Below are 16289 nucleotides of genomic sequence, written 5' to 3'. Positions count from 1 at the left end.
TACATGAGTTTTGCCCCATTTTACAACCTTTCTTGTCACAGTTATTAAGTGAATCATCACAGTTGATAAGTTAGTAACATGGTTTGTTAACTGAATCTGGCTTCCCCATTCATTTTGCTTGACAGAAGGTTGCAAAAGATTATCACATAACTTTGGGACACAGCAATGGTCATAAATATGAGTCAGTTGCCAAGCATCTGAATTTTGATCACATGATGAGGATGCTACAAAGGTCATAAGTGTGAAAATGGTCATAAGTCATTTTTTTCAGTGCCATTGTAACTTGTTGAATGTTCACTAAATGAACTGTTTAAGTTGAGGACTACCTGTAGCAGGTCCTCCTCTTCCTTTACTTCAAGAAACTACATTGACTATTTCTTTGTTAATGAGTATTTTCAAAACTAGCCTCAAAGTATATAAAAATCTGTTAAACTCCCTCACTTCCTTGGAAAGATGTCAGCTGACTGGCAGAAATCTAGAAACATCAAGGCCAGCGGGATGATTTTCTACCAGATAATAGGTGAATTCATTGTCCTTCATCTTAACCTATCTAATAGGAATATATTTCTAGGGGGAAATGAATGTCATTTTCAGCTCCTGTAGGAAAGGCAGGATATCATTCAAACCAACAAACCAAATTTTGTAACCGTGTGTCCTTTTCTGTTCTTAAAAAATAGTATGGATTTGCAAAGGCAATTAGGCAGAAGTTAGGAAATCACACGGAAATTGCCATTGCAGTCCTAATAACTTCCACAAAAGTTTTTTTTTTTAACTTCCTAAGTAGGATAGTTATCTGTCAGCTCATAATATACAGCACAAACAGATCACAATTTTTGGAGGCAAATTATTCCACTGTGCATTTGTTTTACTCTTTTCTAAAAGGATCCAGTAAAACGGTTAATCAGAGATATGAAAAAAGAGAAGCTAACAGAAGTTATATCTTTTTCTAAAACAGAGGGTGTTCCTGACCAATGAGAATTTCTGAAGAGGCAGTGAAAATCCCCATTTCCTGTTTTGAGTGAAGGTAGAAGTTGCCACTGTGCTCCAATTCTGTTTGTAAAGCAAGCCAACAATGTTCTTTGGATGGAGGGAGACTACTATTCTTTGCTTTCTGCTTCTCTATGGTGTGCCCAACTCTTCATCTGGTAAGATCAGGGCGTACCTTCAATATTCTGAATAGTTTACATAACAGAGGGAATGTTGATCTTCCTAATGCTGTTTAATATTGGGTGGATGGTTAGTTAATGATAGCAAGCAGTTGAATAATTCCATTTCAAAGCCTGGCCATTGCAAAATGTCCTTGAGATAGGTAGATTGTTTTTTCAACAAGTTTATTTTAAAAGAGGTTGACAACTTGATGAGTACCTTTGTGACATAAGAAACTCCCAGCTAGAAAGTTCTCATTGCTCATATTGCCCTGCTGTCATTATTTTTATATTATTATCATCATGATATATAATTATTCCTCCCAGAGAAGCACGGCATTTTGTTTTTATGGCTCATTTTGTACAATCACCAACAAAACTAATTAAATAAAGCATCAAATGTGAATGCACAGAAAAAGCAGTGGCAGGAAGCTTAAAAATGATCTGGGGCTTGATAAATTGCTATCTTTCTCCTTCCATTGTAGTGTTTGTTAAAGTACAGTTAAATGAAATTTCATTAGAACTAGAGGGTAGCACTGACATTTATGTTGTTTTAGATGTTCAAAAGGAATATTTAATATATAGGCATATGTGACATTTTCCAGGGGAAGAGGAAACACAGTACATGCTGATACAAATCGATACTTGAGTGAGCCACCCACTAAATTCTTTTATTTAGCATTTTCAGTTGCAAGTGCTATATGTTTTACTGATAACAAGCAAAACAGGTAGCTTGCTTATGGTTTAATACTGGCTGGGCTCACAGACAAACTGAACCACAAAGTAATCAACTACATTTTAGTTCAATGTGCTATTTTAATTTAGCAAAGACAATTAGTTTATGGTTGAGAGTTGTTGAAAAACAGACAAGGGCTCTCATTCTGTAAACCAGAGGTTACTATTGCGTTCTGCAAACACCACCACAAAGTAAAAGGAAGAGGTATAACTGAAACATTGACCCATAATTTATTTCTAAATTTCCTTGTATCTTCTTCCCATAAGCCTTCTTAAGTTTTGCCATTGCCCATTCTATCCAAGTATTGGAGACATCTAGCCTAATCCCTAGCTTAGTGAAAAGAAATAAATCATCTGACAAAATATTTTTGGAAAAGGAAAAGCAATAGTTTTTAAGGCAACCTAGAGAAGGGATCTTTTCAAAGCACAATGAGATTGGAGAATATTTTGTTTCTGGAGTCCTCAAGGGCAGAGACTCCACGCATATTAAATGCAAAAATCTATTAAATAGCTTATTGCATTTGGAGCTATGTTTCAGTTCTTGGCTTGCTATACATTACTTGGAATTTACAATTAAGGGTGTGCCCTCGTAATTCATCCCTAAGATTTAGGATTTCTGGAAGTGTACAGATAGTCCTTAACTTAGAACAGTTCATTTCCTGATGGTTCAAGGTACCAAACAGCAGTAAAAAAGATGACTTATGGCCGTTTTTCACACAATCATTGTAACATCCCCATGGTCACATGATCAAAATTCAGATACTTGACAGCTGGTTCATATTTATGAAGGTCTCTGTGTCCCGGGATCCTACGATTACCTTTTGCGATGTTCTGACAAGCAAAGTCAACAGGGAACATGGATTCCCTTAACAACCATCTTGCTAACTACAACTGCCGTGATTTACTTAACAACTGTAGCAAAAAAACAACAACAACCAACGGTCATAACATTTGGCAAAATTCACTGAACAAATGTTTAGCTTAGCAACAGAAATTTTGGGCTCAGTTGTGGTTGTAAGTTGAGGTCTACCTGTTTGAACTTTGAGAGGACACAGTGAGCACTATAGGTATTAGTCTGTGTGTGTGTGTGTGTATGTGTGTTGCATTAAAACATATATTCTATCCAAAGAAATAAATCATCTGATAAAATATTTCTTCCCAGGCTGAGAGTTGAAAAGAATTGTCCATTTGTACAATGTTCTTCTTACACAGGTGTCCCTGGGCAGTTCCCTAATTCATTGATTCCACCTGGATCTCCTTTCCCTGTAAAGACAAATGATCCCAAAGTTCAAAGAGCTGCTAGGCTTGGGGTCTATAAATACAACAACAGTTCAAATGATATCTTTTTGTTTAAAGAATCTCACATAAATGAAGCCACAGTGCAGGTAAGTACTGCTTGATTCTTATGGCAACAAATGCAGTGAATTCTTTTGCTGATTAAAAATGTAAAACATAACCTGCTTTTTTTTTTCCTCGAGAAATGGTACAGGCCACTGATAACATTACATAGAAAGACAGAAAATATGCATTTTCAAACTCATTGTATACACACAATAACTTAAAGCTTCCTTTCAATAGATATATTAAAATTATAAAACTTCTCTCTGTTTCCAAGGAGGCTTTTAATATGCAAAAAAGGCTTAATGAGCTTACAGCTTTTTCTCAACTTTGAATTTAGCCTGATCACTAAACATATTCTATGCTATGCTATAATATGCCCATCAGTGCTATGAATGTAATGCCTAATCTAATCTAATAATAATATAATAATCTAATATATACCTATTCCTATGTATAGTATGAATCTAAGTCATAGAGTCCTATAAACATGTCCCAAAAATGCTTTTCAAAAGACAACTGAACTTTCTTGATTTTTTTTTCCCCTTGAAAATGTTTTGCTTCTCATCCAAGAGCTTCTTTATTTCATGAACTGAAGAAGTTCTTGGATGAGAAGTGAAACATTTTCAAGGAAAAACCCAGGAAAATCCAGTTCCCTATTGGAAAGCACCTTTGGGACAACCATGACCTGGATGATTGAGAAGCTCTATAGGCAGTCCTTTTCCTTTCACTTTCTCCAGTCAAACTTTTTGAATGGTTTATCAAAATATAAAAGGCAAACAGAAATTTAAAAAATAGAAAACTGGGGGGAGGGGAGGAGAAAAGAAAAAAAAAGTGTAAAGAGGGAAAAAGGAGGAAAAAGGCACCAACTTCCTCCTTAGCACAGTAGAAGATAACATTACAAGTGCAACTTTTTACTTTTATACAATATCTACAAGCCATTTCTATAACAACAAACCAGAGGTGGTATTCAGCAGGTTCTGACCAGTTCTTCAGAACCGGTAGCAGAAATTTTGAGTAGTTTGGAGAACCGGCAAATCCCACCTCTGACTGGAGATTTTACAGTACTTCCCCTGCCACGCCCACCAAGCCACGCCCACCGAACCGTTAGTAAAAAATTTGAATCCCACCACTGCAACAAACCTATCTAGTTAGCAAAAATAAAATCAAAGTTTAATTTTTTTTCCATTGCAAGCATAAAATCTGGAAGCAATTTCAAAAAAGAAACAAGGTTAGGTATATTCTCTTCTTTGGATAAAAGAAGCAATGTGACCATCTCTACTTCTCTTTGCTATAGGGAATAATATATGCTTCTGTTAACTCATTAATCTTTATCATACTTCATATTAAGAGAATCCTTTATATTGTTTCAATTTTTTTTAAACCCTAAAGGGAGAAAACATCTTTTCTAGTTTTGATATTTTATAACTTTAAAAAATACTCAAGGATTATACAAGGGGGAAACCCCTTCATTTTAAACCTAGAACCCAAAACACAAAACTACATTAGAGCTTTCATTCAATTATATATATCACATCAATATAAATCCAGTTAACTCCAATTAGCTCAAATCTCTCCCTCGAGTTTATTCTCATGGAGTAAAAACCTTTTTCTTCTCTTATTTTCAAATTTAATCAAAACTATTTTACAAACTTTGGGAATTATTCAACATTACATAAAAAGACAGAAAATATGCATTTTCAAACTCATTGTATACACACAATAACTTAAAGCTTTCTTTCAATAGATATATTAAAATTATAAAACTCCTTCCTAAGTCATTAAACTTAAGTCACTCCTTTGTTTATCTTCATAGAATGAAATCTTTTTCTTCTCAGGAGTGTTTATCAAGTCTCTTTTCTTCAAGAAATTCTCAGCCTTACTTATATCTGTTAGGAATATGAGTCACCAAACAAGTATTTTGGTTAGAAATATATAAACCAGGATAGACATTTTAAAACTGTATCTTTAAGAAAATGCAAAACTGTAGTTGGGTGTGGTTTCTCAAACGGCCATAAGATGGAGCCAGAAACCTGGGTTGTTTTAGTCTTAGTCTGAGTCTCAGAAGAGAGTGTGAGTGTATCTCTGTTTCCTTCTGTTGGAAAGTATTGCCGTTGCTCCATTTTTCCTAATTGACTGATATTCATGGATTTGATGTAAGTCTGATACTGAACTGTTTTTGAAACTGGACTTTGTTACTGGATTATCCCTGGATTGAAAACTGACTGATTTAACCTGTGAATGACTTTGGACTGCCTATTTTGAATTCTGCTTAAACCTTTATTTAAAGTAAAACCCTACATTTACTGTACAGTGTATCTGTATGCTGTGTGTGTATTATTCAAACACTACTCTCTATACGTCTCCCTGTATGCGCTCATTCTCCTAACGGGGAATTACCTCAACACTGGTTATGGGCCCAGGCCATACCAGGCTCAGATAACTGAAGTTAGTGTGAATACACAGTACTGTATACAGACAGCTGCTTACTGTTTAATTGTGGGTTACTATCCTAGTAAAGATGGCACAAGTCACTTCAACAAGTCTATCAATGATAACCCGGTTGGATGGAACAAACTATGTTTCCTGGTCTATGAAGTGCAGTCTACTTCTGCATAGAGAAGGTTTATGGAATGTAGTTCAAGACCCACCAGATGTAAATGCTTGGGATCCAGAAAATGAGGATGATGCCAAGAAGCTTGCTGACTTTAAACAGAACAACGAACGAGCTCTTCGTATGGTTGGACTAACACTGAGTGACCAGCAGCTAGTCCATATTTGTGGAGAAGAGTCTGCTGCTAAGTGTTGGGTGAATTTGAAGAAGATTTATGTTCGTGACAGTGTAGGTGCACACATACATCTTACACGTAAACTGTTTAGAGCATGTCTTCTGAAAAATAGAGATATGTTAGCTCATTTAAACTTCATGAAAAGAACTTTTCAAGAGCTACATGAAAAAGAACTGATATTTTCAGAGCTGCATCAAGTTTACATCATTCTTTCCTCATTGGATGAAAGTTATGATGATTATGTATCTTCACTGGAAGTCCTACCCCAGAGATAAACTGACATTGACTGACATAACTGGAAGGTTGTTAGAAGAAGCAAGAAGACGGCTGGATAGAGACCAACTGAGAAAGGAACAACCACAAGAGGATTTGTCTTCAACTGCCTATACTGTTAGGAAATGTTTTTTTTGTGGGGCTAGGGGACATATAACTAAATTCTGTAAGAAGGGAAAACAACAGAATACTGGCAAACACCAGAAGGCTAAGAAGAATGTTAGTTAAGCTATGTCTAGCAATTCAACTGTAAACCATGATTTGTGGGTTGTTGATAGTGGAGCATCGCAATGTATTTCTAAAGATACAAAAAGGTTTGTAAAGATGTCCACAAGTAAACAACATGTATCATTGGCAAATGGATGGAAGATTAAAGCATCAGGTGAAGGTACTGCATATTGTTCTTGTATAAACGAACATTTAACTAAGTTATATGTACCTAAACTGAAATTTAATTTGTTATCAGTAAGGGCTTTAGTTGATCTTGGTTATGTAGTAACCTTTAGGGGAGATAACTGTATAATAGAGAAAGAGGGTAAGAGTGTTACTGCTACTTTAAAAAAGGATTTATATGTGATACATGATGACCAGTTGAAGATGGCTAACTCAGTTTATAACAATGTTAAGCCACATGATGAATGTATACATTTGCTGCATAGACGTCTAGGGCACATTAATTTCAAAATGCTCAAACAAACTGTTGAATTGTCAGAGGGAATAAAATTGAAACCCTGTAGCAAGTATTTAAACTGTAATGCTTGTAGCCAAGATAAAAGTAAGGTTACTCTTGCAAACAGACTTAATGGGTTTAAGACAAAAGAACCTTTAGAGGTTGTTTTTGCTAACATAATTGGTCCTAAGAAACCAAGTTTAGGAGGTGCCTGTTATATTTTGAGTATTATGGACCATTACTCAAGATATGGTTTCTGCTATCTTATGAAAAACAAAACAGAAACATTCCAACATTTCTTTAACTGGCTAAGGTTTGCTGAGAGAAAAATGAAAAGTAAAGTAATTACCTTAGTTACTGATAATGGGACTGAATTTGTTAACAAAAGATTCCAAACAATGCTGAAATTGGCTGGTGTTGAGGATAAACATCCTGCACCTTACAGACCACAACATAACTCCTTTGTAGAACGAAGAGGGCAAACATTACAAGCCATGGCTCGCACTATGTTATCTGATTCAGGTTTACCTGAAACACTGTGGGGTGAGGCCATAATGTGTAGCAACCATGTTTTGAACAATGTAGTTAACACAACAACTGGAGAATTGCCATTCACTTGTTGGCATGGCAAAAAACCAAATTTAAGTTACCTACACACATTTGGAGCTCCAGCATGGGTGCATATTTCCTCACAAGTAAGACTGAAAGGGCAACAAAGAGCTAAGAAGTTATTTTTTGTGGGTAATGAGGCCAACCATAAGGCCATCATTTAGATTTTGGGATCAAGGCACAGCTCATGTTTATTGTAGTGCTAATGCAAAATTTCTCGAGCATGTTGGATGGGATAAACTGGAACAGGAATCCAGCAATGATGTTATTATTGACACCCAAATAGTCTCTAAAGATAAAATCAGTAAACCCCAAATAGCCATTAAAGAGGAAGAACATGAGGAAGTAGTAGAACAGGCACAGGAGGAGGTAGAAGAACAGGAGCAGGTGGCACAGGAGAGTCCACCAGTTAGCCTTGTATTACCTAGACATTCATCCCAAGTAACGTGACCACCTGATAGATATCAGGCTAGTGTATGCCAAGTGAATACAGTTCCAAGTAATTATAGTGAACTAAAACTGTATCTTGCTAAGGATCAGGATGCTTGGCAGAAAGCAGTGGATAAGGAAATGGAATCATTAAAAAAAACTGGATGTATACGAAAATGTTAAGTTACCACCAGGTAAACATGCCATAGGATGCAAATGGATATATAAACTGAAGACAGGTGTAGATGGGACTGTTACCCATAAAGCCAGGTTAGTAGCACAAGGGTTTAATCAGACAGCAAATGACTACGATGAGGTGTTTGCACCTAGTCTGAAGGCTACTACATTAAGGGCAGCATTAGTCTGAGCAGCTAAAGAGAAATATATTGTAAATCATTTGGATGTAGAGACGGCATATCTGCATGCACCATTGCAACACACTATATATTTAGAGAAACCTTTAGGTATCAAAGATGATAATACAACTGATTGCTGGAAATTGAAAAAGAGTCTTTATGGTTTGAAGCAATAAGGATATGAGTGGAACCAATGTATAGTTAAAGAATTAACTAAAATAGGTTTTGTAGCTGGCATGGCTGATCCATGTTTGTTTAAAAGAGAAAATAATGGTGTAATAGTGATGTTCAAAGTCCTGTTTTTGATAAGAACATTTATTAGTCCTTGATTGGTAGTTTATCTTATCTCAGTAATTGGTCATGGCCAGATATTGCATACAGTGTTAATCAATTAGCTAGATTTAACACTCAGCCAACTGAAAGGCACTGGCAAGCTGCTAAATGTGTGTTAAGATACCTGAAACAAACAATGCATTATGCATTGTATTTGGAGCCTAAAAATGAACTGAGTTTAACTGCATATGCTGATGCAAGTTTTACTACAGACATAAATACACGAAAATCTACATTGGGTACTGCTGTATTATTGGGAAAAGCATTGATTGGATGGAAGTCTATTGGACAGAAACATCTAAGTTCGTCAACAATGGAGGCTGAATTCTCATGTTTGTCTTTATTATGTACAGATTTAGTTTTGTATAAGCAATTATTAATTGATATGGGAATTAATATAACAGATTCTATTGTAGTTTACGAAGACAACCAATCAGCAATACAGATGGCTTCAAATATTGCTGTTAAAACAAGAATGAAACACACAGATTTAAGATATTTAAATGTGAGACAATGTGTGCAAAGTAAAATGATTAAGCTAGAATACTGTATGTCAGAAAACAATATAGCGGATCATTTTATAAAGACCCAAGGCTCTATAAAGCATAAGGTGTGCTGTGAAGATTATGGACTTAGAATGTAAGGTTGTATATATTGTCTTACCCCAAAGGGGAGAATGTTAGGAATATGAGTCATCAAACAGGTATTTGGGTTAGATAGACATTTTAAAACTGTATCTTTAAGAAAATACAAAACTGTAGTTGGTTGTGGTTTCTCAAACGGCCATAAGATGGAGCCAGAAACCTGGGTTGTTTTAGTCTTAGTCTGAGTCTCAGAAGAGAGTGTGAGTGTATCTCTGTTTCCTTCTGTTGGAAAGTATTGCCGTTGCTCCATTTTTCCTAATTGACTGATATTCATGGATTTGATGTAAGTCTGATACTGAACTGTTTTTGAAACTGGACTTTGTTACTGGATTATCCCTGGATTGAAAACTGACTGATTTAACCTGTGAATGACTTTGGACTGCCTATTTTGAATTCTGCTTAAACCTTTATTGAAAGTAAAGCCCTACATTTACTGTACAGTGTATCTGTATGCTGTGTGTGTATTATTCAAACACTATTCTCTATACGTCTTCCTGTATGTGCTCATTCTAACGGGGAATTACCTCAACAATATCCATGAAAAAAATGTCCCAAAGTTGTTCTGCTAGATGTTGTAACAGATAACAGATAATCAGAGTTGAAAGGGACCTTGTAGGTCATCTAGTCCAACCCACCGCCCAAGCGGGAGACCCTACACCATATCTGACAAATGGCAGTCCAATCTCTTCTTGAAAGTCTCAAGTGATGGTGCTCCCACAACTTCTGAGGGCAAGCTGTTCCATTGATTGATTGTTCTCACTGTCAGAAAGTTTCTCCTTATTTCCAGGTTAAATCTCTCCTTGTTCAGTTTCCATCCATTATTCCTTGTCTGGCCTACAGGCACTTTAGAAAATAGCTTGACCCCTTCCTCCCTGTGGCAGCCCCTCAAATATTGGAAGACCACTATCATGTTTCCCCTGGTCCTTCTCTTTACTAGACTAGCCAAGCCCAGTTCCTGCAACTGTTCCTTGTATGTTTTAGCTTCCAGTCCCCTAATCATCCTGGTTGCTCTTCTCTGTACGTTTTCTAGAGTCTCAACATCTTTTTTATAATGTGGTGAATAAAACTGAATGCAATACTCTTAGTATGGTCTTACTAAGGCTTTATAGAGTGGTATTAGTACTTTCCTTGATCCTGATTGTAGATTAACCTGAAGGATAAAGTCTCCTCCTGTAGAATAAAGTCTCCTTCTCTATGATGTCTATCATATCTTTTTTTCTCAAAGAATTCCCGACCTTGTTAATATTAATGGAGAAAAAATCCCAAACTTGACCTCTTAAGAGTTGTGAATTTACTTGGCACTCTTGTTTCAGTTGCACTGGTTTATGTTCGAACCATCATAATAAAAGCTGGTGTCAGATTTATATTCCAAACATAAAGTTACTTGCATTATCCACCATTTGTCAAATTGAAACAGTGGGTTGATAATTTTGCTAGTTGTGTCTCTTCTTCTTTTTTAATATCCTCTGCATAATTTGTATGTTTGAACCCTAACTGATTTATGGTATAAATGATTTTCTGTACTATAGACCCATCAAAAAGTTCCTTGATGACACACTCCAGTTCAGAGTTAAACATCTCCATCGCTCCCTCTAGTGGTCAAAGTGCTATTGATTGATTGATTGATTTGATTTGTCAATTGCTTACAAGATAATAGGTATAAGAATAAACATGAGTATGAATACAGGAAATAGGTACAAATAAATGGGGACAATAAGACAGGGACGGTAGGCAAGATTGTGCATTTATGCACACCCTATTGTTTGCTTATTCTTTTTTTTTAGCCAGTTAGAGTTCATGAATCTTGGAAAATTTCAACCACCACAACAAAACAATACGGACAGTCCTATAAACATTTTTTTTTCTCATTTGTTGCCTGGGCTGTAACAATTTTTTTAGCCACTTTGGAATCTGTTGGGTCTGTTTCTACTAGCTGTTATTCTAAGTGCAGCTGAAACAAGAAACAGTTGGTTTTATAGTCTTACTGTGTTGGCATTGGGGGGGGGGGCATCTTACAACAGCTCTGCTTCCCCTTTCTTCCCATGTTGGTGTGCTGGAATCAGCTTCTTCTTTACCACCAACCACCCTGTCCTTTCTTCTAGCAGCTGCTGCACCCTCTCACATGCATCTTCTTGTGTTCTCCTCACTCACCCATGTATCTTCTTCTAGCAGATTCCCCGCATGCTCAGGTGCCACCAGCCTCTTCCTTTTGTAGTTAGAGCTCCACCCATGGTCCAGTACTGCTCCTAAGATCTTAAAGTCCGCAGGGAAAGAAGAGAACAACAAAGAGAAGGAAGGGCCAGAGTTCACTGCTGCAAAACTCTCCTTGCACACCTGGCAAGATGGAAGGTCCTCTTCAAACCACCCTTGCTTCAGGCATGGGTTGTATTCTTGCTTCAGTCTTTTCTGGAAAAGAAAGCTAAGCTATTGTTTATGTCTTGGTCCAGCAGCTGTCACAGCTGTGTTGATGGCTGGACAAACCCAGGTGGTAGTCATACTTTTTTATTGATGTTGCTTTGGGTTTATGTGAAACCAGAAACTTGTTCCAATGTTCTCCAATTCCTGGCTAGATTACTGTTTTTAGAAACCAGGAAATGGACCTAGCACAGTCAAGAATGTGTTTTCTGATATTATAGCCTCTATCCTTTGAAATTATTTTTAAAAATATTTACACAAAATATTTGCAGATCAACTTGTGAACAGTAGGTTACATATTCTCAACTGCCTCCAGTTTCCTTACCATCACCCCCCCAATCTTTTTGACCTCTCTTTGGCCTCTGTTCTCTTTACTTTGCCTGTTCTCAGTGCTCTATAATAAATGAAAACTGATTTTTTTTTTTTTTTAGATTGTGAAAGGAGTGAAATATAGACTGAATGTCGATATCCGCAGGACTGTATGCAGCAAAAGAATGCTGCATCCCAACTTGGACAAATGTGATTTCCAGAAGATGCTGCTGCTGAGAAAAGTATGTTCAACTTCTTTGTGCTGTTCTGAGAAATCCAGGGTGGGTAGGAGTACCAGATCTGAACTGTGAAAATCTGAACAATGATTAGATGGCAGCAAAGAGCAATGATTTTCTGTGTCTCCTTATTGCCTTCTGCCAATCGTCCAGAACTTTGCAGAGGACAACTAGTAGCAACAACTGTGGGCGGGGCAAGTGAGCGACCAGCAACTGGGTTGGGGGCGTGGCCAGCCAGAAGTTACCAGTTTGGTGACCCACACCAAATCCTTGCTACCAGTTTGCCCAAACTGGTGCGAACCGACTGAATACTGATGTGACTGGGCCAATTTATGATGGCAGTTGCAGTACTTCCAGTTGCTGTTCCTTAAGCAATTGTTATGCAAGGAAAACACGTGATCATTTCTTATGACTTCTTGCCAATTTTCCCATTGACTTTGCTTATAGGAAGTCAGCAGGGAAGGTCAGGTGACAATTATACAACCAGGGGATGCTGCATCTGTCAGAAATGTGAACTGGTTGCCAAGTATCCAGATTATGATCACATGACTGTGTGGAGGTAATTTTGAGGACTGGTCATAAGTCTCCTAGTTCAGTACCGATGTAACTCCAAATATTGCTAAACAAGTGGCCAGTAAGCAAGGACTACCTGTTTGAAAAGGATATCATAGAAGGTTTTTTGCTGATACATCTTCAACTCTGGAAACTTTTGATTGCAGTATCCTGTCACTGTAGTGGAAGGAATTAAATTGTGTTCATATCTACAAAAAGAAGATGGAGCAAATTGTTTCTGCACATAGAATTGTAAAAGGGTCAAGGCAATTTTCTGGCTTTTCTCTTTTGTCTGACTTAATGCCTTTCGTTTTGTTTTTCCCCTCAGAAACTCACATGTGATTTCGAAGTCTGGCTTATCCCTTGGCAGCAGAAAATCCACATTCCGGTCATGTTCTGCCACTAATTGATTTCTAATAAACTTTATAGATATTGCATGTTTAGTTTTTGTCAACTGGTACACCACAAATTGTCCATAAAGATACTGGATCGCCAACAGCTGTGGAGTCTTTTGCTTTCTTTCTTTCTTTTCTAATGGAAAATGATAAAAATATACTCATTCTTTTTTCACCTGTCTTGCTGTGAAGAAAACATCAGTAAGTTCTTAGATGAAATGATACGCCATGTGCATGTCCTGACTTTCATGCTATATATATAAAATATGGATGTCTTGTAAAGGGTGTCCAAGGAAGGAAAATGACAAAACAGTGTTATGCCATCAGCATCGCCACCCTTTTTGTAGAGGGGTGTGATTTTGCATGCAGATACTAAAGGGGAACACATGTAACATGAAGGGATGAGACTGTTTTGGTCAGTTCGATGAAAGCATCAGTTCCTTCTGAGACAACATGGAAACAATAGATCAGTAGATCAGCAGTGGTTAGAGACATGTAGGGTTAATGCACACATAAAAGGGATAATAAGGATCTAAATATGAAATTGGATGAAGTACCATACTGTAGAATTACTGAAGTACATGGAAGTATGTGGGAGAAGTGGGAGCTATCAAAGAGAAACAAGAACGTATGACACTGTGGTGATAAGGAACTAAGAGGAACTGCTCACTGTTGGCATGTCAACAACAATCTCTTCCCTTTTCTTTTTATTTATTATTTTTATTTTTTTATTTTACTTTATAAATTTTATTGGTTTTTAAAAACAAACATAAACAAACAAAACATAAAAACATCAAGCTATCTTTTCCATAGGTATACATACAGTGTGCCGGTTGGTTTACAAATTGTTTTGTGTTTCCATTTCATAGTCTTCAATTACAATTACATTGCATATGATCTCATATTGTCAATCAAAAATTAAATCCCTTAGTATCATTATTAATCAATCATTTGACTATACTTTTATTCATTCATGTTTTACAGGATAATCATAATTTACTTAGTTTATTTTATAACAGTTCATATTATCATCCCAAATCTATCCTAAAATCATTTTGTAAATATAAGAAAAAAGTACTTTATATATTTATTATTTTCTAAAAGTCTACGTATTTCATTACTGTATTTTATTGTCTAACCATTGATAGAAAAGATCCCAAATTTTATAAAATTATCCTCTTGTTCTCTAATTTCAAATGTCAATCTACTCATTTCAGCACATTCCAATATTTTCTTAATGATTTCCTCCTGTGATGGTATTTTCTCATTTTTCTAGTTTTTAGCAAATACAATCCTAGCCGCTGAATCTCTTCCCTTTTCAAGAATCACTAGACTAGAAGATTAGATTCAAGTCATCCATCTGAAGCACAAACCATGCATCAACCTTCTCTCAAATTGTATCTTCTTGAGGTGACAACCACTACCACACTCCATAATTCCTAGCCAGCATGACTAAAGCTGGAGTTTCTGCAAATGGTAATGTTGTGTGTTTAGAGGGTCTAAGAATGAGGAAGACTGATGTGTCTGCTGCTAGGATTATTACTGCCAATCTTCCATGCATTTAACTAACTATAACTAGTAAACAACATAATTAGATTGCTGTGTCAAGCCTACGCTTTCTATTATTCTTTGGGGGGGGGGGGAAATGAGTGAATAAAATGTTACCTAACTAAATTTGACAATAAAAAACTTCTGCAATTCCTTGTTTTCCAACTCTGTAGTGCCCGCAATTTAATCAGTTGCAACCTACTCATCACTAAGGACAAGAAAAACATGTTTCATATTGGAAACTGGGAGAAATATGGTTTCTTAAAACACATTTAAAATGTGATGACCATTTGAGAATTCTTTACTATCCTTCCTACTAAAAATGAGAAGATTCAGTGGCTGGTTTCTAGTATTACTGGTCAAACAGCATTGTGCAATTGGTTATTTCCACACGGTCTCTTAATTTGCACCATGTATGGAATTCTACATGGCCTCTTCCTGTTGAGTCATTGGTTAGTACTGATTCACTGAAACTTTTAACAGAAATGCACTGTATTGAGTGTAGAACAAAGGGAGGTCCAGGTAAACCAAACCTGGTTATGCAATTCTGTTTTTCCTTAGCAGGTATGGGGGGAACCCAGAAGTGATTGCATAATAAGGGATTAGGGTTCCGACAGACAGTGCAATCCCTCTCTCAGCCCAACATATTTGAGCTGTTCCAGAGAAAAATAGGAGCAAGCACAGAATGGACTCCCTTGAGATTCTGAACGAAAAGCAGAATATAACTAATGCAATCCCGGTGAATAAATAAAGATCACTTGACATTTTCTCCCTGCCATTTTGAGAATGAGAATAGGTAACCATGTGTTTTGAAACAAAACAAACTTAATCCAAAAAACTTTTAAGTAGAAAGGAATGAAGTCTCTTTTTGGAGTGAAGGGAAAGAACATATATTAACCTGTGTGCATCTCTCCTGATGCTCACCAGACTGTTTTATTGTGCATGCCTTCATCTGTGCCATTTTTATAAATAAATATCACAGAAACCCCCAGCTTTATCCAACTTAAAACCTCTAATTGGGGAAACTGGACTATGTAATAGCCTGGAATAAAATCGAGGAGGTTGTTGGCAAAGACTGTTCAGATGAAGCTGAAAAAAAAACCAAACACAAGACGATTTCCTGCCTTTCCGCTAAAATTAAAGTTACTACATTATACAAAAGAACTACATAGGCTGTGTCTATGGAGATTCTCAGTCATCCAGGTTGTCTTAAAGGTGCTTTTTCAAGAGGCAACCTAACTTTCTGTTTTTTCTTTGAAGATATTTCGCTTCTGATCCAAGCTTTTTCAGTTCTTCAGAACTGAATCTTCTTGCGAAACGTCTTCAAAGAAAAACCAGAAACTCCAGTTGCCTCTTGAAAAAGCACCTTTGGGACTACTTATTCTGTGTTTGCCTGACCCAGGCGGTTACTACTTTCTGCGTTTGCACAATATGCGCGCCTAAGCCAGGGTTGCCTAGGTTGCATCCTCGCGGAAGCCTCTGTCCGCTGCGCGATTCTCTGCCTTCGGCGTCT

The 16289-nt window shown here is 36.8% G+C and overlaps 1 protein-coding gene across 2 annotated transcripts; it reads left to right on the top strand.

The window, feature by feature from the left end:
- Nucleotides 1-752: 752 nt before the first annotated feature.
- Nucleotides 753-14710, top strand: LOC113444152 (cystatin-F-like). Of its 2 annotated transcripts, none has more exons than XM_026712742.2 (4): nucleotides 753-1145; nucleotides 3093-3265; nucleotides 12168-12287; nucleotides 13162-13331. In XM_026712742.2, the coding sequence occupies exons 1-4, from the start codon at nucleotides 1073-1075 to the stop codon at nucleotides 13237-13239; spliced, it is 444 nt and encodes a 147-aa protein (XP_026568527.2). In that variant the 5' UTR covers nucleotides 753-1072; the 3' UTR covers nucleotides 13240-13331. The 2 variants fall into 2 exon arrangements, with proteins under 2 accessions (XP_026568527.2, XP_087782441.1); XM_087926315.1 differs by lacking the exon at nucleotides 13162-13331 and adding an exon at nucleotides 14505-14710 and having other exon boundaries at nucleotides 993-1145.
- The last annotated feature ends 1579 nt before the right edge of the window (nucleotides 14711-16289 follow it).

This window comes from Pseudonaja textilis, chromosome 2 (assembly GCF_049901715.1).
Source record: "Pseudonaja textilis isolate UNSWEBS1 chromosome 2, rPseTex1.2, whole genome shotgun sequence".
NCBI classification, from domain to species: Eukaryota; Metazoa; Chordata; class Lepidosauria; order Squamata; family Elapidae; genus Pseudonaja; species Pseudonaja textilis.
This window is presented reverse-complemented; position numbering and strand designations above follow the sequence as displayed.